Below are 23294 nucleotides of genomic sequence, written 5' to 3'. Positions count from 1 at the left end.
TTTTTGGTGTGGATTTTTATAAGTTCTTTATAAATTTTGGACATTAACCCCTTATCAGATGTATCTGCAAATATGTTCTCCCATTCAGTGGGTTGTCATTTCATTTTGTTGATTGTTTCCTTTGCTGTGCAAAACTTTTTTTGTTTGATGTAGTCCCATTTGTTTATTTTTTCTGTTTCCCTTGCCCAAGGAAATATATCAAGAAAAATATTGCTATGAGAAATGTCTGAGATTTTACTGCTTATTTTTTATTCTAGGATTTTATGGTTTCAAGTCTAATATATAAGTCTTTAGTCCATTTTGAGTTTACTCATGTGTATGGTGTAAGAAAATGGTCTAGTTTCTTTTTTTTTTTTTTTTTTTTTTTGCACGTATGTGTCCAATTTTTCCAGAACCATTTATTAGCTAGACTACCTTTACCTCATTGTATGTTCTCATTTCCTTTGTCAAATATTAATTGAATGTGAAGGCAGGGGTTTATTTCTAGGCTCTCTATTCTGTTCCATTGATCTTTGTGTTTGTTTTGTGCCAGTACCAGGCTGTTTTGATGACTATGGCCTTGTAATATAGTTTGATGTCAGGTAGCATGATTCTTCCAACTTTGTTCCTCTTTCTCAAGATTGCTGTGGCTATTCAGGGTCTTTTGTGGTTTCATATACATTTTTGGAATATTTGTTCTCATTCTGTGGAATACTCCATTGGTATCTTGATATGAATTGTGTTGAATCTGTAGATTGCTTTGGGTAGTATGGATGTTAATTCTTCCTATCCATGAACCTGGTATATGCTTCTGCTTATTTGTATCTTCTTCAGTTTATTTCTTCAGTGTCTTATAATTTTCCAAGTACAGGTCTCTTACATCCTTGGTTAAATTTACTTCCAGATATTTTTTTTTTGAAGCAATTGAGAATGGGATTGTTTTCTTAATTCCCTTTCTGATGGTTCATTTTTTTGTATATAGACATGCAACTGATATCTGGATGTTTATTTTGTATCCTGCTACTTTACTGGATTAACTTATTAGTTCTAGTTGTTTTTTGTTGGAATCTTTAGCATTTTTTATATACAGTATCATGTCATCTGCAAATAATGGCAGTTTTACTTCTTTTCCAATTTGGGTGCCTTTTATTTTTTCTTCTTGTCTTATTTCTATGGCTAGGACTTCTAGTACTGTGTTGAATAAGAGTGTGAAGGCAGAAATTCCTGTCTTGTTCCTGATCTTAAGGGAAATGCTTGTAGTTTTTGCTCATTGAGTATGATGCTGACTATGGGTTTGTCATGTATGGCCCTTATTACATCTCCACAGATTTTAGAAATGAAGACCTGCCCACATCATTTAATTCTGGCCACTCAATTCAATAATTTATTGGACAAAAATATACCAATGGAGAAGTTTTTAGGGTACCTTGTTACTATCATCATCATCATCATCATCATCATCATCAATTCTGATAACCCTTGCTTTACTAATAGCATCCTTGATTTTTTTTCCTCTTGATTTCCTACCTACCTACCTACTTACCGGCTTACCTATTTTTTGTGCCTTTTCTTTTATCAATCTAATACTATTTCTTTGTCATACATTTCTTCATTTACATACATACAGATTTAATATTGTAAAAGATAAGTGCTTAATATTTTATAGACTTGTTACATTTACCCTCTAATAAAGGATGTTAGGGTTTTTCCTCTATGCTTTTTGCTTTGTTTTGTTTGATTTGTTTTTTGCTATTAACAGTGCTGCAAAACAAGGTATGTTTTTATATAAAAGTATTTTTATTGATGAGAAATGAATTTCTAAAAACAATTTCTAGATGAAGTCGATGTTTATTTTTAACCTAATCATATTGCCAAATCAAATTCCAGAAAGATTGTAGCATTTTGCCTTTTAAACATATATGGTTAATGCCAGTTAATCAGCTCAGACCTGATGTAATCAGTGGATCATGATGTTATTGCCACTTTAATGAGAAACCATATGGCTAATTTATTTAATTATTCTCTGTAGAGTACTTTTCCACTTCAATCCTCTACCATGGGTCTTGGAAGAACAGTGTAAGTGGAGGAGCAGGTCCTTCCACTCCCAAATGAAGAAACCATCTAAGTATGTCAACTGTTAGCTGAGAAGCTGAGTGGTGGCAGGTACAGCCTCTGAGATTGTACAATGGCGCTGGGACCTCTAGACAGGAGTCTGTGCAATTAGCCAAGGCGGTTACTGCATTTTTGGCAGTGAGGCAGCAGTTTAAGGAAAGATGGATTTTTTTTTCCAAGAAGGAAAAGCTATTTAATAAGTTTGGGTCAGTTTGCTCATAACAGCACTACGCTTGAGGACCAAAAACCCCAGGAGCTTGGCAAGCCATCAGTACTTGGCAGGTCTTCCCACCAACTCACCAAGTCTGAGGCTGTCCAGGCAGAACCTGGCTCTCTCAGCTTCGACTGTATTCATTTAATAGCATTCCTAGTTAACAAGAAAGAAAAGGCAGAGGAATCTTTTCCCCCAATAATCCAGAAAGGTAAAATTTAGTGCCTATCAGCAAGCTGTAGGCCAAGTCACTACACATCAGAAGGGGGACAGGCTGTCTGTTTGCACTGAGGGCTGTACTTGGTGTAGCTTGGAAACTGTGGTCCACCAAAAATGATATTCATGTCTAGGAATTGGGCAGTGCTTTCTTTTTTGTATATGAATTAACATTTGTATATAACTAACCAGTGTGAAAGTCTGATTTTATAGTGTGTCAGGGAGTCATTGTGTACCTGTCTTGTGAATAAATAAAATAAAAACTAAGTATGTTCATATAAATATTTAAAAATACAGTGTGTTCTCATACTTTTTCCATTTCACCTACAGAATTCTTGCCAAAATGAAATCAAGTTTGAGTGTTTACTGTGAAAGAGAAATCTAGCTCGTGGGTTTTGAAATTAGGGTATAGGAGTTTTGTTTGTATTGTTTATTTTGGCTTTACTTTTTTTTCTTTACCAAATAAATATTTCCAGTGAAATAAACTAGTCTGGTCATCTAATGATGGATTTTTTTGAATGAAGATTGAAATTCAACTGAAAGTGATGAGAATGAGCTTGTTTATACTTTGCAAAAAACTGTGGCACCTGCAACTGATAAAAATTAGTACAAACATATCAAAAATACTTGAAAAAACATGTGGTCAAGCCAGTGCCAACTTGGACAGTATCAGAATATTGGCTGCTTGTGGGAAATACTCCAACATTCAGCTAATCAAGAATGTTAATCTGAAGTGAGGATTGAAATTATTTGCATGGTTCAGGATGGCTTGGAGCAAAGGTCAATGCTGAGAGATGCTTGGTTTCTTAGGATATTTTTCCCTTATTGTATATTTTCAACAACTTGAGTGTTTTAGGTATGCAAAATTTACTATCTTTAAAGTAATTTCTCATTACTAGTTTATCAAGATATATTTCTGTTTTAGGAATCTAAATATGTGAAGTTTTGGATACACGTTCAGGGTTTCTATGGCCTCTAAAGAATAGGGCCTTTGGTTCTATGTATGAGGTCAGGCTAGAGGGGAATTACTCAAAAGGAAACAAAACTTTCTGAACCCACACATAATTGTGGCTTCATGCAACTTGTCACATGTCATTATTTTGCTTATAACAAACATCTGTTACCACAAGATCTCTTTTATCCAGTTGACCTAATACATTTATTTTCTGCCCTGACCAGTATGGCTCAGTTAGTTGGGCATCATCCCATAAACCAAAAGTTCACTGGTTCGATTCCCAGTCAGGGCACAAGCCTGGATTGCAAGTTTGGCCCCGGTTGGGGTGAGTATGAGAGGCAGCCAATCAATGTTTCTATCTCACATTGATGCTTTGCTCCCTCTCTTTCTCCCTTCCTTCCCATCTCTCTAAAAATAAATAAATGAATCTTTAAAAAAAGAAAAAGTATTAAAGTTAATTTTTAAAATAAATATATATTTTTTCATTCAGGGTTTCTCCAGAGTTGACATTTTGGACCAGATAATTCTTTGTTATAGAGGGCTGTCCTAGACACTGTAGGATAGTTAGCAGAATACTTAGTCTCTACACACTAAATGCCAATAGCATCCTCGGAAAGGTTGCCATACATTGTCAACTGTCTCTCTGAAGGTAAAATGAATCCTACCTGAGAATTACTGCTTGAAGCAGTTATACCAATAAAGCATGAACATATTTTAAAAGTTCAGAACAGTAAAAGAGGTATAAGTGAGTCTCCATTATACCACCTAGAGAATCATGACTATTCAACGTATACCTTGATATTTTTCATTTTAATATTATATCTTTGAGATTTTTATATTACAGTGCTTACAGATATATAATATACTTTATAATCTCTGCATAGTGTTTTATTATTATGGATGAACAATAATTCATTTAACCAGCTATTAGTATAAATACAGGTTTCAAATTTTTATCTTTTAAATAATGCTGTGGTAACACCTTTGTATTTTCTTGTTGCATAGTATGTGATTATAAGATATAATTTAGAGTATGCCCTTAAAAGTTGAATCATTGGGTCAAAGGAAAAGTACATTAAACATATTCATAGAAAACGACTGGGGATGAGGGTAGCTATTTCCCCAGGTTACCAAACTTTTAAATCTTTGCCCATCTGTTAGGTAAAAAAAAAGTTATTTGTATGTGTGTGTGTATGCACACATGTGTATGTATTTCATGAAAAGTGGGACTTTCTATACTTGGAAGTTTTTTTCTTTCTGTGATCATACTGTATATGTTCTTTGCCTGTCTTCCTAACAGCTTGTGCACATTTTTTTTCTCGTTTGTAAGAACTCTTTATATATGAAGGAAATTAGGCTTTTGTCTTCATAGATGTTACAGACTTTTGTATTATTTATTAATTTTCTTCCAACTTTATTTTTGTTCTCTATAGCAATGAATTGTTTCAGATTCATTCTACTTTTGTACAATTTCTGTGTTGGTCTACAGAGTCAGGTTCACATATAAAAGACTTTTTAAATGTTTCCTTTTAATGCTTTGAGTTTTGTTTTCTGTTTAAATACTCAAGACATCTGTAATTAATTTGAGCATATGAAGCGAGGCCAAAATTCTGTATAAGTTTCTGTATATACCATGATAATCTATTCTATATAATAAAGGGCATTTTTGAACAAGTGAGATAAACATGGAATATTAACCAAATGTTGTTGACATAACTGCCTCATATTTGGCTACAAAATATAAAGCTGAATCCATAGTTGGTACTTGCAAGGAACCAATGGAGGTTGGTTTAATGAAGGAGAAGCAGTGTTGTCAGAATAGCAGATGACAACTTCATCTGGAGGGTTTCGTTAAGTCAGGGTTATGGTTTTGATCTTATTCAAATAGTGTTTCTTTTTCATGTTTGTTTGACATGTTTCTCTTGTACATAGCATATATTTGGGGTTTTATTTTTTTATCCAGTGAGCATTTTATTTTTTATCCATTGAGAATTTTAAATTATTTGGTGTAGTTTTGTCATCACATTTTATGTAATGTTTTCAGATGTTACTGTTTCCTTGATTTTTGTGTTTTGCTAAAATTATTTTCATGCTTTATTTCCCTAAGGAGTTGTAAACATTCACTATTGGCTTCTGGTATTATATATAGCTAGAGATAAATATGAAGCCAACTTGATTTTTCTTCTTGCAGGTAAATTGCCTTTTTGCCTGAATATATTGAAGATTTGATCTTACAGAATTTTAAAGTGCACAAATTTATGTATCAGGATATGTGTGGGTGTTGATCTTTTTGTATTTATTGGTGTTATCTTCATTGGCTTCTTAAGGTTTTAGAATATTTCATAAATTTTTCTTCTATTATATCTTTGAACATTTTTTCAATTCTACTTGTTCTTTTTTTTTAAGATACACATTCTTGGAATTGTTTAAAGTCATATTTGAAAGGTTATTAGTTTCTCTTAAAGTCAATGTTAACCTTTCCCTTTGGTTAGCATTTGTTTCCACAAGCCTACTCTACCCTTACTGGGAATCACTGATTGTGAATTCAGCAGCATCAATTCTGGGTTTTATTTTCCTTCATGTATCTCAAACCTTTTCTTATTTGTTTCCTTTTTTGATATCTTATAAATCTAATTTTAACTCTTGTTACAATGAAAAGCCACACCTTTTTTTTTTTTGGCTCTCTTAAGGATCAGCAAGAGCATTTAAAATTTTCTTCTGCCCAGTGATCTGGTTCTTTCTATAGAGATTGTTTCGTATGCTTTTTGTCATATTCATGTATTTTTTTCTTTATTTTATTTTTTTGATGATCTCTAGGGAGGAGGGCTTCAAAGTTGTCTCAGAACACTATTTTATCAATATTTTGTCTCCTCTACACTGGTCACCCATCACTTTGCTGTAATAAGCACCTCCCTCACCACTGTTTCTTCTCTTTGGGTGAGTCAGAAGCCTATATGCCTGAGAGTGAATTTCTGTATGTTATCGATTTTTTGTTACATGATTTTGCATTTATTTTCTTTCAGTTTATCTCAATCAGTGTCTGCCAGATTGATTGCCACTTATACTCCCTACTGTACCCTGCCATTCTCCTCAATTGCTTCTTGGTGTAGGGGACAGGGGAAAAGGCCTCTATGTGCATAGAGAGCCCTTTAACTTCAATTTGTCTGGTGTGTTGAATCAGTCCAGGAACCATGGCCATGATTTTTCCCTACCCCTCGATTCCACCCTCTAAATAAGTGTTGGTTCAGCTATTTCTTGGGTTGTTTCATGTATTTCTTAGAAATCTTTTCTGCTATTGCTATTCTTCTTTGATTCTTCTTGTCATGTTAGCTTCAATTCTACATTATTTGTAGTTTTAATTAGGGCTCTCTCCTAGTTTCATTAAAGTAGCTATTTCTTTTCTATTTCCAATTATTTTTGCTATTTTCAATTGATTTCAGAGCAGTAGAAATATCACTATGCTATCTTCAACAAAAACAATAAATTACCTGAACTAAACAATAAAATAGTGTTTACTTAATATTTATCAATGTTTGCTCGGGTATTTAAATAAGAGATACAGGTGTGCAAGGTCTGTCTGGAAAAAATCCATCCATTGTTAATATAATGAGAATGGTTTGCACAACATCGATTTAATCTGGCAGCTAAGGAGAGTGAACCAGAATGCACATGTGAGAACAATGACGACTTCACTGTACCAGCCAGTGGGGGTGGTAGACATCACTGAGCGAGCGTGTGTACTGTGTGGCCATTGCATTCAAAATGACTAAGCAAGTAGAGCAACGAATCTGCATGCAATTTTGCATTAAGCTTGAACATTCCTCCATGAAAACTGTTCAGATGATTCAGAAGGCAACAGCTATGGGTAACTGGTGATTGGCAGCTTCATCACAACAGCGCACCCACTCATGCATCACGTCTCCTGCAGAGTTTTTTGGCAAAACATCAAATCACCCAGGTGACTGAGCCCCACTACAGCCCAGGTTTGGTGCTCTGCAATTTCTGGCTTTTCCCAAAACTAAAATCACCTTTGAAAGGGAAGAGACTTCAGACCAGTGATGAGATTCAGGAGAAGATGACAGGGCAGCTGATGGCAATTGGGAGAACTGTGTGAGGTCCCAAGGTGCCTACTTTGAAAGGGACTGCGGTGTCATTGTCCTATGTACAATGTTTCTTGTATCTTCTATCTTGAATAAATGTCTATTTTTCATATTACATGGCGGAATACCTTCTGGACAGACCTCATATAGCACAATCTTGGGAAATTATTTTAAAACTCTCGAAACAATGTACAAATGTGTTTGAATCAGGGTATAGATTCAGGGTCTCATTGCACTAAAAGTTTGGTTGAAGGGTTGTTTGCCAAGGGCTTGAGTGGGAGGGAGACAGTGAGATTAAAGCTGTCATTTTAGAAATGGCTAAAATTTCGTAAAAGTATTTGGAGTACAGAGAACAGCACAAACTTTTGATTCTTAGTTCTCCACCACTATTTCTTCACTGAGAGTAGCCAGGCCTCATGAGGACCTCCTGGGAGATTGTTGAAACTATAGAGGGAATAGGAATGTAGAAGGATTTTTAGAAAGCAGCAAGCTTATTTTAGATTTAGGAGGGATCCCTAGTAGTTTTTCGAATTGGGAAATGAGATGATGAAAGCTGTGCTTAAGAAAACTTCATCTGGAAATCAGATTGAGATGTTCATCTGACCCCACTGGAACTCAGTAAGTCCTTGTTTGTACCACATGTCAGTCTGGGTACATTGCATAGGATAAGGAACAATTCCTGTCTCAAGGAACTTAGTCTGGTGGAGTCAAGAAACTGATTTTTAAAAATCTGATTCAGTAAAATTTTAATAGCAGAATTTATCTCAACTCAGATTATTGGGAGGGGTGTAGCTGTTCTGTGTTGCCAGTGTCCCACCGTGGTCACAGATTCAGTTTGTCACAGTTGTATACCCCTAAAATTGATTCTGTGATTAGCATGAAATATGTTAAAGTCTACCCCAAAGCCCTGGAATCCTGTTGTATCATATCAATTTTGCTGAATTAAGTAGCAGCATTTTGTATTTCATATTTCTGTATTCACTCCCAAGTCAGGTTCCCTTCCCTCAGCATGATGGCTTGCCACTGTTCCACTCCACTCTTATCTCCTCTGCATCTTCTCCGACTTCTACCTGGGTGATTATCCCTTCTCTAAAATAGTTTTATTCACTTGTCATGCATGTCCCAGATACTTCGCTCTGTAGTAGTTTTTATGTTAGCCTTGCCTGATCAGTTAGAATCATAGACTGCATATTTACTTATTTATACAACCCGTGTTACTACGGAAGGTGAAGCATGGTTCTTTCATGCCCTGTGCTTTCACCTCTGCTGCGGTGGTGGACACTCAGTTACGGAGGGTCACCATTTTATGAGCTGGAGCACATGTGACCAGCAGAGGAGTGCTTGGTTGTTTTTTATTTAATTTTTATCTATTTGAAAGTCCTACAAAGATAAACTATATTTATCAAATCAACTACATGAGGTTAAAGAACCTGAAGTTGAGATTCAGTCAATGAAAAAGTGTTGACACAAAACATACTAGTTATACATTAAATATAAATGGCTTTCCTACTAATATGCACATATTTGTACTTAGAATCATTGTATATGTTAAATAAAAATTTCCCTTAAAATATTGGTATTTGTTATAGCGGGAATTTATATTTTATGAAAGAACAACTGCTACGGTCCTGTGGCTTTTTATCCCTAACAGCTGTGTCCAGCTGGTGGTCCACATTCCCGCTACTTCTTCAGCGAATGGAAACATTTAGGTCAATATTGATATAAAACTTCATGAACTTTCTTCTCTTTCAGCTTTGGTTCGCCTTTGTAAATGGATTTTCTGGGCAGATTTTATTTGAACGTTGGTGCATCGGCTTGTACAATGTGGTAAGCACTCTCCATCTCTGTCTGATAGCACACAGAGCTTCAGTGACATTCCTTTACTGTTTATGTCTGGGAAGTGTATCTAAGTCCATCATCTGTATACATAGCAGGCAGCGCAAATACATCTTTAGGGCCTTTGTTGCTGCGACACATCCTGCAGAAGCCCAAACTCTCCACACATGTTTTCAATCATAGCAGATCATTCTTGAATAACCCCATGAAATTATTAACCCATATATCTTGATAATAGGCCCTTGTTACCTTCTTACTAAATGCCTGTGCAAAATTTTTATGTTTTTAGCTCAAGTAAAAATTTCTGCACCACATCTAAACTCATTCCACTTTGTAATTTTATTTCTGAATTCTTAAACATAGATATACGAGCATACAGTATGTGATCTAGTGTTCTTTTTGTTCCTCTGAAAAGAGTATCTGTCCTTGCGGAAGAATGTTTTCTTTCACAGTTAGAGCTAAAATAATGAATTCTGACTTCCAGCTTCTGTGGTAAATGGTAACCAGTTCATTTGGCATTTTAAGATAATTTTTAAGTTCTTTTTAAATTACTTGACTCTAATGAATGCAAAAGCTGGAAATATAAACTATAAGCTAAAATGATGAAGTAGCTACTTAGCTTTGCGTCTCACTGGCAGGGAGAACTGCGGGGCTTGTGCTAAGTGCTTCAGATACTGAGTATGGCAGGTGTTTTGAGTTGCACTTTCACATTGTTTTGGAGCCTAACTCTGACATTTTCTGTTTCATGGGAGTTTCTGTTCAGAAGCAGTCATCATAGATAGGTGTAGATGGAAGATACCAGATACACAATGATATAAATTGTGGTGCTATAAATATTTACAGCTTGAATATACATTTGTGGCTGGATATCCAAATCACCCATGCACTCAACCCTTTTTTCTTTGTCTTTTTTTTTTAGTGGCCACTATACGAGGTGCTAGATATAAAATACTGCATATAGCAGGCTATGCCAGTCTTGTATAGCTTACAGGTTAAGAGGGTCAGATGTGTAGACTAAGGTGGCACTGAAACTCAGTTCGGATATTGAATGAAACAGCATTGGCCAGTAACTGTTACTCACCACAAAGTGCACAAACACCTTTGTTGCTAATACTTAGACTCAAAAAGACAAAGGTGACAGGTGGTGAGAGCAGAGCTGAATTGACGTTTATTTACCGCCTGTGCTGGAAAAGCTACTCCAGCCACCTACCACATGGATGGGGCTCAGGGACCTCCTCTTGGATGGATTGTTAGCTTTGCAGGACTTAGAATTGTTTTGAGCAGGTTAAAATTATGTGACCATTTATTGGGAAGTACTCTGACAGCTCCATAGTGAGTTAGTGCTAGAAAGGGCCAAACCCATGCCCACATATGTATTTAGCAATAGGAGGCTGAGACCTAGAGACTATGATTTAGAGTTAAAACCAGAACTGAAATGCATGTCACCTGATTACATGGCACATGGATTTTAGTGCTGTTTTCATGCTCAGGGTATGAGAACTGGATTCTTAGTTCCATATAGCCCTGGGCAATTCAAACTAATTCAATAAACTTAAATTGTGTGCCTACTATTCATAAGATGCTGATAGGCTATAGGATGGTATTGGCCAAAATATGGCCCACAGACCACTTGCATGATAATAACCAGGGTTTGTTTAAAGATGCAGATTCCTGACCTCCACCACAACTTAACAGAGTTTCTCAGAATTACTGCATTTTGAAGGAATTTTTCTAGTGATAGTCATGCACATTAAAGTTTAAGACTCACAAAGACCTTTGACCACTAGGGATGGGGATATTTTTTTTCTACTTTGTTTTCCCACACTATAGAGAAGAAAATATCACAGCAGAGAAGTGAATTTCAAGGTAAAATGGCCCTAAAGTACTGTGGAGCCCACAGTACAATTGTTGGAGTGGTCTGCCAGGGAGTGGTGGCGGAGAATGGGGAGGGACATGGGATGTCCAGGATCTGTGAAGTGGGATCAGAAGGGAGGGCCATTGACCTCCAGACTCAGTCATGCTTGGAGGACCAAACCTTTTGAGAACACGATGGTTTGCCCTCAGGTACGTGTGCACATGCCCCAGCAAACACATTTCTTTCTGAAGCATTTGAACCTATTGGGTTGGTCAAAAAGTCTGTTTAGCTTTTTCTGTAAAATAAAAGATACATTTTTCATTTTCATCTGTAACTATTGATTTGAATACTTTAAGTATGTCGGCTATCTTCCGTGTGGTAGAACATTCATTGTTCTCAATTAATGTCTCCATTTGATTGCTATCAACTTCAACTGGAGCATCATCAGCAAGAAATCTCCAGCATGAAACTTCACAAACCACTTTTGACCCATTCAATCAGCTACAGCACCTTCTCCATACACTGCACAAATCTTTTTTTATTTTTTGCGTTTTAGTTGTATTTTTACCTTTCTTGAAATAATAAAGCATAATGTGCTGAAAATGTTGCATATTTTCTTCCATCTTCAATATTAAAATGGCTGCACAAAAATTCAACAATTTCGATGTTTGTTTCAATGCATGCTTATATGACAGCTGTCACAATACACTCTAACAAAATTGTTTCAGATAAAGAGCCATCTTACAGGAAAAAAAAACAAACAAACAAACCAGAAACAAATGTTTTCGCCAACCCAATAACTTAAGACATCATGCCCCTTACTCTTTAATACCTTACTACATAGTTGCTAAGATCATTCTCTTACATAACCACAGTGTAATGTCCAAAATCTGAAAATTTAACAGGGATACAGTACTCTTACCTAATCCACGTTAGTCCATATTTCAATGTTACAATTATTGTTCCAATAATGTACTATTTAGCAATTTTTTCCACTCCACAAAAATCCAGTGCAAGAGACAGTTTGTGACATGTTTGGCATTTGCTAGTGACTCCTCTTCTGCACTGGAGTCTCTCTTCCATTTTCTTCAAGCAGCATTTCTCCTGATTCTTCTTCTTCTGAATGTATTCTTTGTTTGATTCCTGAAGCCAGCTAGCACATCACTGCTTCTCAGTTTAACTCTCATAGCAGATGAGAGCATTAAAACTGACTTAAACATTTACATCTCTCCAAATAATGAATGAGTGCTATCTCGTTAGACTCTCATTATTATTCTGTTATCATCTCAAATTTCTACAGCATTTTATTTTATGGGTAGAATGAGAGCAAAGAGGTCACCAGTGACAAAAACTACCATTATCAGATGCATTTCAGCTAAATTTTGTCTATTTTTTTAGTGAAGAGATAACTTTGTTTTTAAACTGTTTCAGAAAATTTATACTATTTAATTTTGTCAAGCCAGCATAACTTAAACTGTTAGCCAGTCTCACTTAAAATCATGAATACAAATATTCTAAATAAAACATCAGCAAATAGAGTTCAAGAGTGTATCAAAAGGATGAAATATTTAACTAAGATTGAAATAAATTTTACAGGAGGTTCAAAATATTTTTTAAAAATTATAAATATCACTGTATCAACAAAATAAAGAAGAAAAATGTGATCCCATCAGTAGATGCTGCAAAAGTATTTGAGGCAATTCAGCTGTCATTCCCAAGATAAGAACTCTAAGTAAAATAGAAAAGAAAGAAGCCAAATAGCAATGCAAGTTCTTTATAAAACACCAGTTGCCATAAATGGTAAAAAACCTAAAACAGTTTCATTTTAAATAAGAAAGTAGTCAGAGATGCCTGCCATCACTATATAATTCAGCATTGTTTTGTAATTTTCAGCAACTGCTGAGCAAATTAACTATTGAAAATATAAGAAAAAAAGGTTAACTATTTCTGTGCTTATACAAATAGGCACACACAAGAAATGCCATGTACATATGTTCATGTGTGATTATATAAAAGAAACCAGTAAAGAGGTAGTGAAATTATCAGAGAACTTGCTAAGGTGACCAAATTCATAACAAATACATAAAAATCAATAGCTTTTTTCTCACTTCAGCAGTGAGCACTTAGAAGTGCAAATGAAGTAATAATTCTTTCAAAATAGCAATTAAAATTATTGCATAGGACTAATATTTATAGTATTTATATGGAAAAATAAAAAAATTGAAGTATATGAAACAAGATTTGAACAAATGAAAACATACTATATTCTTGTGTGAGAAGACTTAGTATCATAAAAGAATTAGCTTCTCTAAAATTAATATAACAATTTTTATGTGACTCCAAATAAATTCCGAATAGATGACTGTTTGGGAATGAAAGGGGGGAGTTGCATAAATTATATTAAAGTATAAATGGAATTAACACCTAGCTGAGAATAAATATGCAAAGCATATCCAAAAAAGGCAGTCATAAAGGTAGACTTATCTTTGCTAAATACTAGACGACACTATAAAGTCACCATAAGCAAATCTATGTGATATAAACACAGAACTAGACAAATAAGCTAGAGAATCTAGAACAAGATCCCAGTTCTATATCCTAGGTCTGTAATATGTGAGAATTTAATAAATGTATAAGGTGGTATTTCAGTTTAGTGGGAATGTTAGGATTATTAGTTGTATTCTCACAACTGGTTCTTTATTTGGAAAAATAAAAGAAAATTGGACTCTAATCTTAAACCACATAGTAAATAAATTCCAAATATATTATGACTTAAATGTGAAAAATTAACTGTAAGAATTCTGAAAAAAATTCCTGAAAACTTTTGTAACCGCAATTGGACACTCTGAAGCTATTCCTGACCATATAGGATTTAAAAGCTTTTATATGGCAAAAGAAACCATAAAGAAAGCCAGTAGACAAAAAATACATTTAGTTAAAATTTTATAACCTAAAGACAGAGTTGATACCTATTATACTCAAAGAATCTTAGAAAAGGTGATAAAACATGAATGTAAAAATGTACGAAAGACCTGACTACATGTTTCACAGGATTCCAAATCCAAATGTTCAACAAATATATGGGAACATGCTCAAAATCACTGGTAGTTGGGGAAATGTAAAATTTTTAAAGGAACAGTTACTCTCTTTTGTTTTTTAAACTAGAGAATATGAAGTATAACATAATACCCATTGCTGATAGGAAAGCAAGGAAAAGACCACTATTGTCCTTTGGAAAGGAAAAATAAATGATTGGAACCTTTTTAGAAGACAACCAAGCAGAATCTTATAAAATTAAAAATACTCATATCTTTTTACCAAGCAGCCCTACTCCCGGGATTCCATTCCATAAAAATAAAAGACAAAGTATAAATGGTATAATATATTATAGATGTTTATTACATAATGTTTGTGAGAACAAAGATCTGGAAACAAAAATGGATGCACAGTTGAAAAATTATGGTACATCCATGCTATGAATTATTACGTGAGCGGGGAAATGCTGCATTAGTGTCAGACCCAGGGGACTCAGAGGGCTTCCTATGATGTATTATTTAGTGAGAAAAATGTTTAAAGAAAAATGTGTATAACGTCTTATTTCTGTAAAACAAATAATGATCCCTCAACAGTATATATGTGTGTGAGGTATGCAATAAGCCGGATGGAAAATGTCAGACAGCCCCCTAGGTTTGCAGCCTAGTGGGGAGCGGTGGGGGAGGATTTGAAGTGGGTAGAAGGAGAAAGGTAAGTGAAAAGGGAAAAGAAAAAATAAGACTGCAGTATTAACAGCTTACATGTATGCACCGCAGTAAAGGCGGGTTTATGTACTAAGAGTGTGCAGAGCTTCGGAGATGTTTGTTCTCAGTGCCATCATCTAGTCATTAAAGAAATCATTTTGTTATTGTGAGGGACAGGAGGGCAACCACTCTTGATCTTTTTCTCCTTGCAATCTGTGGAGCCGTGAGATCGCAGGGCTGCTTTTCTTTCAGCTCCCGGGTGAGGGAGGGAGCCTGCAAGTTGGGTTGGCCTTCCTCCACCACACTGCCAGTGGCTTTCTCCCAACAGACTGGGGAGATGCTCACGTCTCAGGCTCCCCATAACTGGTGTGCATTCCGAGTTCTCTTAAAGACAACATCCAATTCCCATGGGCTTGAGCGTTTGCTGGGTTTGTGGGTATGGATTTGCTTGGTGCTGACGCTAAGCAGTGAGTGGTGGCCCAGCCAGCCTCTGTGACCCATTTGCCCAGAACCACAGAGGACAATGACCCACAGGGCTACCGCACCTCCCGGCCTGAAATGACATGTTTATCCCAAACCTCTCCTTCAGCATATGGCCTTCTCTCTCTGAAACACACATAGGAGCACTTCACTCCCCCCTAGAGCCTACAGGTAAAAGTCTCAGAAAGCACTGCCTGCCCAGGGACTCATTGTCACAGGAGCTTGTCCTGTCACCATCCCAGCCTTGTCCTGCACTGAGTCCTCAGCCAGCCACCATCAAGGGTGTCTTAGATGTTCCCCCCAAATGTGTCATGTGCATTCATGCCTCGAAGCTTTGTAAGGGGTGTCGTTTTGTGAGATGCTTCCTTCTGTCCCTCCTCTCCCCCACATCCCTTATCACCCTGCCAAATCCTACAGGTACAGTGCCTTACAGTTCAGATGCTCTTTGGGCAAAGAATTCTTTCTAGACTCTCCCTTCTCCTTCCCCATTCTTCCCCATGAGTAATTGTGCAGAGCACTGTGTTTTATGTGTTTATTTATTTGCCTGTTGCCAGCTGCCCTGTCTCCATCTCTGCAGTAGATGGAGTTCCTGGAGGTCAGGGGCCTGCTTCTTTTCTTTCTTTGTTCTTCTGTTTTTACATCTTTGTATTCCTGGGACTTATCACAGTATCTGGCCCATAATTCATTCCCAATAAATGTCTGTCAAGTGAATAAATGAAGTACATCATGCTTCCTGAAAGTGGAGCATAAAATCAGGATGGGAAGTGGTAAAATTGTGCTTCCCCGGCACAAACAGAAAACACAGCAGCACTTCACAAAGCCAGGAAGGGTATGATTCTGAATCACCACTCATTTTACAAAGAAAGGTAGTTGTTCATTTAACAATATTTCTTGGCTAATCGAATGTTTGTAATGTTGTTTTGAGTGTTCTGTGTATTCATTTTATGCAATGAAGTAACAGTTAAAAGTGGTCTTTCATTTATTTTCTTTGTTTGGAGGGTGTCTGGGGAGTCATGAATCACTGGCACTCAGGTCTGGACTTGACAGAGAGTTAAGTCATCATTCTATCGAACTGGGGCACTCGAGCCATGTGAGTTTGGAAGGGCCTCCTTTAATGGCTTGCTGTTCTCCACACAGATTTTCACCGCATTACCGCCCTTCGCCCTGGGAATCTTCGAGAGGTCTTGCACTCAGGAGAGCATGCTCAGGTTTCCACAGCTCTACAAAATCACCCAGAATGCTGAAGGATTCAACACAAAGGTAACAGAATGTTAGGACAGTTACCACCTGAAAAAGGTGATGACATTATGTCTTCCTGCTCTAGTTACATCTGTGAGATAGCTGACACTTTGGAGAGACTATTTGAACAAGGTTAAGACTAGGGGCCCTCTCCCAATACAGCAAGTCCAATGAATTTGAGATGCCAAATCAGAAAGGAAGTTGTCGTGTTATACGTGGTCCTTCTTTCGGTTCTTCTATATCGATTCCTTCCTTCTCCACATATGCCTCTGACATTGATGTTGCCAGTAGCACCCACAGCCCCAGTTCCGTTAGGATTAGCCATCAGACACACCCCTTAGCCTTTCATAAAATCCTGCACTGAGGCCGGCTGGAGCTTGTCTTGCCAGCCCTCTTGTCACCATTGCTTGTTTCTTTGTTTTTGTTTTTAAATCATTTTTTAATTGTTATTCTCTATAGTTGTCCCAATTTTTTCCCTTTGCCCTCCTCTGCCCATCCCACCCACCTCCGCTCCCACAGTCAATCCCCACACCATTGTCCATGTTCATTAGTCATTCATACATGTTCTTTGTCTAGTCCCTTCGCCTTCTTTCCACCATTATCCCTTCCCCTCCCCTGTGGTCACTCTCAATCTGTTCAATGTTTCTTTGCCTGTGGTTCTATTTTGTTCATTAGTTTATTTTGTTTATTAGATTCCTCATATACATGAGATCTAGTGGTATTTTCTTTCACTGCCTGGCTTATTTCATTTAGCATAATATTCTCCACTTCTATCCATGCTGTTGCAAAAGGTAGGAGTTCCTTCTTTCTTTCTGCTGCGTAGTATTCCATTGTGTAAATGTACCACAGTTTTTTGATCCACTCATCACTGATGGGCACTTAGGTTGTTTCCAGCACTTAGCTATTGTAAATAGTGCTGCTCTGAACATAGGGGTGCAAAGGTTCTTTTGAATTGGTGTTTCACGATTCTTAGGGTATAGTCCCAGCAGTGGAATTGCTGTGTGAAAAGGCAGTTCCATTTTTAGTTTTTTGAGGAAATTCCATACTGTTTTTCACAGTGGCTATGGAAAATGTTACTGTAGCTAGTGAATAAAATTGGCCAGATGTGAACACAGAAATTAAGTTGGTCATGGGTATTATTTTTCAGTTTGGAGAATCAGAAAAGAAAAAGCATCTAGACAAAAATGGTGTAAGCAATCTTGACAAGAGTCAAGCAGACGCTGAATTAGGTGTTACAGAGACTGGCAGTCATGATGGCAAAGGGGATCTGGCCTCACCTGCCAGTCACAGCTAAGATTGGCACTGGCCAGAAAGGAAGAATGTGCCTGGCTTGGTAGAAGAGGCAAACACATGAGCACACGTGCACTGCCATGTTTCTGTCAGGTTTTTGTGCAGGAGGGAACTGGGAAGTTTAAACAGAGATCCTTAGCCCAGGTCAGTTACAATACTGGATGCTGGTTGTAGATATACATGATTTGCTTAGGTAGCCACTGGGACTTAGTAAGGAAGATGTATGAAGCCTTCAGGAAATGAACAATGTCTGAAGACTTCATTTTAAGCCAGGTATTACCGACAGTGTTCCTTCATGGCTGCCTTATTTGGGGGCATGTCCATTACTGGAAAAAAATGAAAGGAATTCTCCTGGTTCTGGTATATTCCATACACAGGAGGCTTGAATGACTAATTGTATCAGTCCTTGTTTACTGTGAGTCTATTAGTTGGCAATATCTATCAATAGCCTATATGTTCTGCATTATTTATGTAAATCAAATCTGTTTTTTTCAGAGTTTGAAATCAAAGGCTGTGTAAGGTACAAAATAAGTAGGGAATGGACACATTAAAGGTAGTAGAGCTAAGAAGACCTGAGACTTATTTGAAGATTGGAGCAGCGGGGGGTGGGGGTGGAGGTAAGGGGAGTACAGAAGTCAGGGGAAAAGAAAACGTTTAAAACGGGGAAATCCCTTTGTCCTATAATTTTTTATTATTTTCTATTGTCCCACCCCTACCTAGGATCAAACTATATAATAATTCCCAGATCAATTTGTAGATTTTTAAGTAAATTCAGTCTGGCTTTAGTAGTTCTATCATTTCAATGGTTAAAAACGTGATTGAAATGCATTTATGAAACTATTTTAGAAGAAACTAAACTTTGAATTCTTCTGTTTGACCTTTTAGTGTTAAGATAAAGAGAATTTTAAAGTGTGCAATATATTAACCAAACTTCTAAAAATTAAAAAGTTGAGTGGAAGGGATTTCAAGAAATAAAACAAAAGAGTGAGATTGCTGGGTAAGAATTTACATTTTAAATGTTTTTACTGCTTTTAGAAAGTACCCAGTTTCAGTCTCTTATTAACAAATTTGACCAAATAACCTTTTTCTGGATGATTTTGGTGTCTTTCTTAGGATTCTAAAGAAAACAGCTCATAATTCATTTTTGAGATGTGGATAGATTGTATATTAGTCTGTGTACATATTTAGGTCTTTTTACTAAATAATAGTATCTGGAGATCATCCAGTCATTTGTGTGTGAAAAATGAGGAAATCGTTTTGTTTTGTTTTGTTTTTTTAACTTCAAGAATAATATGCTACTTCTGAGGCTATGCAGCACACTGCTGGTGTTCTGCACAATGAGGCGTTTGTTGAGTTACAAGGAGGTCAAGAGCTGTGGGCAGTTCCTGACTCCCTCGGTTTGTTTTCCCTTAGGTTTTCTGGGGTCACTGCATCAACGCCTTGGTCCACTCCCTCATCCTCTTCTGGTTTCCCATGAAAGCGCTGGAGCATGGTAACAACTTCATGATTTCAACTGTCAGCAAGTAGCTTTGCAATCCCTCTGGTGCCAGTTGTTCACAATTTTTTCCCCAAATTCTGCAGACCTCAAGATCACAAGAACAAATTTGAGAAGAAAAACATACCTAAAATCTAACAAGAGCTAGGCTCGGGTTTATAGCTTGTAGGTTTCATCCCCTTTGGCTCTGAAATCCCATTTTCTTTCCAGTTGCCTGGAGAGTTTAAACACTAAGAATCCTAACCTTTATTTTTAATAACTGTTTGAGTCGAGAATCTTGAGGGAAAGGACAGTACTGTGATAAAACATCGATGCTTCTTGTCCATGAGTTTGAAAATATCTGTTAATTTCTTGGGCTTTCATATTCCAAGCTACACATACTATAAGCAGAATAACTCAAATATTGTAAGAGTTTAATCATAACCTAGTTTTCTGAGAGAATCTCCTTTCCTTGACATACACTTTTCAAGCAAACTTTTCAAGTTTGTTTAAGGACTGTATCTCCCAATTGGTTGTAGTCCTCCTTACAGCTGGAAGATATTTAATAAAAGTCACTGTCTCTGCATCTGTGCACACTCCTTAATACATCCAAAATGTCGCCTCTTACAAACACATAGCTTTCCCTCTCAGAGAACAAAAATGTATCACAAGAATGCTATTCTTTCATCCCCTTCAAATTGTAATAATTCCCCTGGGAAAAATTACTCAAAATGTTGACTAGACAAGGCCTTTGATTGTTCAGAGACCCAAAGAATATAAAGTTTCCAAGCTTCTTTGTTTCTGTGTCAATGTGTTTTGTGCTTCAAACAGAAGTGATTCATCCTCACTGATATTAACCTATTAAATCCTGACAGACAAAATGCATGCGAGTGCCAATTTATTATACCCTATGACCTATCCTTTCCTTTTCCTCAGACCTCCTTGTCCTTTGAGGGTCCCTAATTCTCTAGATCAGAAAATAAAACTTTCTGCTTCTAGCCTCACTCTCCAAAGGCCTTTCTAGTGGAATCATTTTTATTTAAACCTTTGCTGTGATTCATCTTTACTCACGGTGAATTTAATTTGTCTTGAAATGGTTTTGTAAGTATTTGCAAATTAGAGTGTTGAATATGGTTTGTTTTAGTAGCGCTGACAATTTGGTGGTAGAAGCAGTCTTCATTTATTTTATGAGGACCGACTAGTGATGGGAAGCAATATGTCTGATCAGCATAGGAACGGTTTTTGCAATTGTCCTTTTATCCCTGAGCCCAGCCTTTTGTACTTTGGAAAAGATGGTTAATAGCATGGATTGACCCCAAGTACTACCTCCAGACCCCTGACACTTATTATGTAGACATTATACTCTGTTCCTAAGTCCAAAGAGCTTATCTTTGGACTCTGAGAAGTTTAACAAGATGGTCATTCACTTATCTGCTTCAGAGAGAACTAATGTAGCCCCATTCTGCAGGAGAGACAGTGGTGTTCTAATCCTGGAGCTATGATTATGTGCCATGAGACTGTGACTTGTAGTTTCAGATGGAATTGCTATAGTTCACTAGATTTCATTATGTAAATCCCTGTATTTGCTTAGTGATCTATGTTTAAAAGAGGATAGAGTTCCAACTGTTGTTACTAATTTACCTGATGTATCATCAACTGAATTTCAAGTTACCTTTTGCCACCTTTGTCTGCGTCCCTCAAATTTGGCAATTTGCATGGCAGTCAGCCAATAGGGTGATTTTTTTTCTCGTTTCTAGTATTATCATCATCACTGATGATTATATTTATTAAGGCTTCAGCACAGAGGTTTTTTTCAGTTGTTGTAAACAATAACCTATTGAGTGAAATAGTTTAAGGTGAAATAAATTGCAAATATTGTGTATTTGGCATAGAACAAAAGAAGGCCATTGGTGTTCTTGTTCATTAGTTAACTTCCTCTAACAAATTTATTATACCCTATGACCTATCCTTTCCTTTTCCTTTCTAATATTTTAGAATTAATTGCTAAATCCTCACTATTAGTGCATAGCACAAATGATTATATCATTGCTCATTAACCTTATTGATTCATGTAATATTTGTGTCCAGAACATTGTGATAGACTCTAAGGGTGTTAGGAATACAAATCGATGTGAGTCTGGCCATCAAAGTCTGTGGTCTGATGAGGGAGATTAGAGTCACACATGGATAATTCCAGCACAAAGTAGAAAACTGTCTCAAGTAAAATACAGATAAAGTGCTATCAGATTTCAGAGGGTTGAGAGAGATACCTTGCATTTGGGATTATTCATGGCTTGTTGGAAGTGACATTTAGGTTTAGCCAGGAAGTCCAAGTAGGATTGAGACGGGTAGGAAGGGAGCGAAGAGTCAGATGAAGTGGGGAATTTTAGGGTAGCTGTGGATACTTGTGAGAAGTTCATCCCTTCAAGGGTGGAAGGTAACGAAAAGTTTGAGGAGGTAAGCAGAAGCTGGATGGCAGAGGGCACTGAATTTGAGGTTAAGAAATTGGGACCTAATTTTTTAGGAAGTGAAGAATTAATATGGAATTTATATCAAGGAGAGTATTATCAGAGCAATTTGGGAAAATTAATCTAGCATGTGAATGATAGAAGGTAGATGGTGGAAGGATAATAGTTCTACCTCTGGGTATTCCAGGGGTGAGCTTAAGGAGGGTTAAATCCAGGAGTTGGGAATATGTGTATTGAGGAGGAAACATGTTTAAGAAGAACTGATTTATTCAGCAAAATCATGGCATATTTATGATATGCCAGACACTGAGAGTACAATGAACATAAACACAGTGTATCTTGCCTTCTGGGGGCTTACATAAGGTCAGAGTTGATGATCAGGAATTATGTAAATAATTCTTATATTACCAGCATGCTATGTCTACAGACTGCAGGTAGAGCTTATGATATAGGAACACAACCTAGTCTAGTGGGTCATGGAAGAGTTTTCTCCAAGGAAGTGGTATTAAAAAGGTAGTCCTTAAAAAATGAGGAGGGGCTGATCAAGTGAGGCAGGGGAGGCGAGGGAAAGGCGGGGACAAAGCATTCCTGGCCAGAAACAAGCAGGTGCACAGGACCTGTGCTGCCGAAGAACCCGAGGAGACCATCAGCAGTACAGATGACCTGTGAACAACACAGGGAACAACACTGACCTCTCACACAGTCGAAAAACCATGTATCACTTTTGATACCCCAAAAACTTATGTACTGATAACATACAGCGCTTTTTTTGTTTTTTGTTTTGATTTACTTATTGTTTTTCTATTACAGTTGTCCCAATTCTTTCCCCATAGCTCCTGCCCCATTCCACCCACTCCTTCTCCCATAGTCACGTCCCACCCCGTTGTCCGTGTCCGTGGGTCATTTATACTAGTTCCTTGACTAGATCCTTTCCCTTCTTTCTCCTGTCTCTCCCTCTCCCCCACACCCCTGTTCTCTGTCAGTCTGCTCCCTGTTTACTTGCCTCTGGTTCAATTTTGTTCATTTGTTTATGTTGTTGATTAGTTTCCTGTATTAGGTGATATCATATGGTATTTGTCTTTCATTGCCTGGCTTATTTCGCTAAGCATAATTCCCTTTAGTTCCATCCCTGTTGTCACAGATGGTAGAAGTTCCTTCATATTTTGGCTGCATAGTATTCCATTGTGTAAATGTACCACAGTTTTTGATGTACTCATCTACAGATGAGCACTTAGGCTGTTTCCAGCTCTTGGCTATTGTAAACAGTGCTGCTATGAACATGGGGTGCATAGGTTCTTTTGAATCAGTGTTTTGGGATTCTTCGGGTTTAATTCTAGCAATG

At 37.0% G+C, this 23294-nt stretch overlaps 1 protein-coding gene across 1 annotated transcript in view; it reads left to right on the top strand.

Annotated features, from left to right (window-relative positions):
- The window catches only part of ATP8A2 (ATPase phospholipid transporting 8A2), a 587729-nt gene that overhangs the window by 408090 nt on the left and 156345 nt on the right, over positions 1 to 23294 (top strand). Inside the window, exons 28-30 of the mRNA XM_090273780.1 lie at positions 9326 to 9400; positions 16619 to 16741; positions 19424 to 19502. Of these exons, the coding sequence (XP_090129906.1) occupies positions 9326 to 9400; positions 16619 to 16741; positions 19424 to 19502 (277 nt within the window). The remainder of the gene's footprint in view (positions 1 to 9325; positions 9401 to 16618; positions 16742 to 19423; positions 19503 to 23294) is intronic.

The sequence above is a fragment of the Furipterus horrens genome, unplaced genomic scaffold (genome assembly GCF_987537825.1).
Source record: "Furipterus horrens unplaced genomic scaffold, mFurHor1.1.pri manual_scaffold_4, whole genome shotgun sequence".
Taxonomy (NCBI): domain Eukaryota; kingdom Metazoa; phylum Chordata; class Mammalia; order Chiroptera; family Furipteridae; genus Furipterus; species Furipterus horrens.
This window is presented reverse-complemented; position numbering and strand designations above follow the sequence as displayed.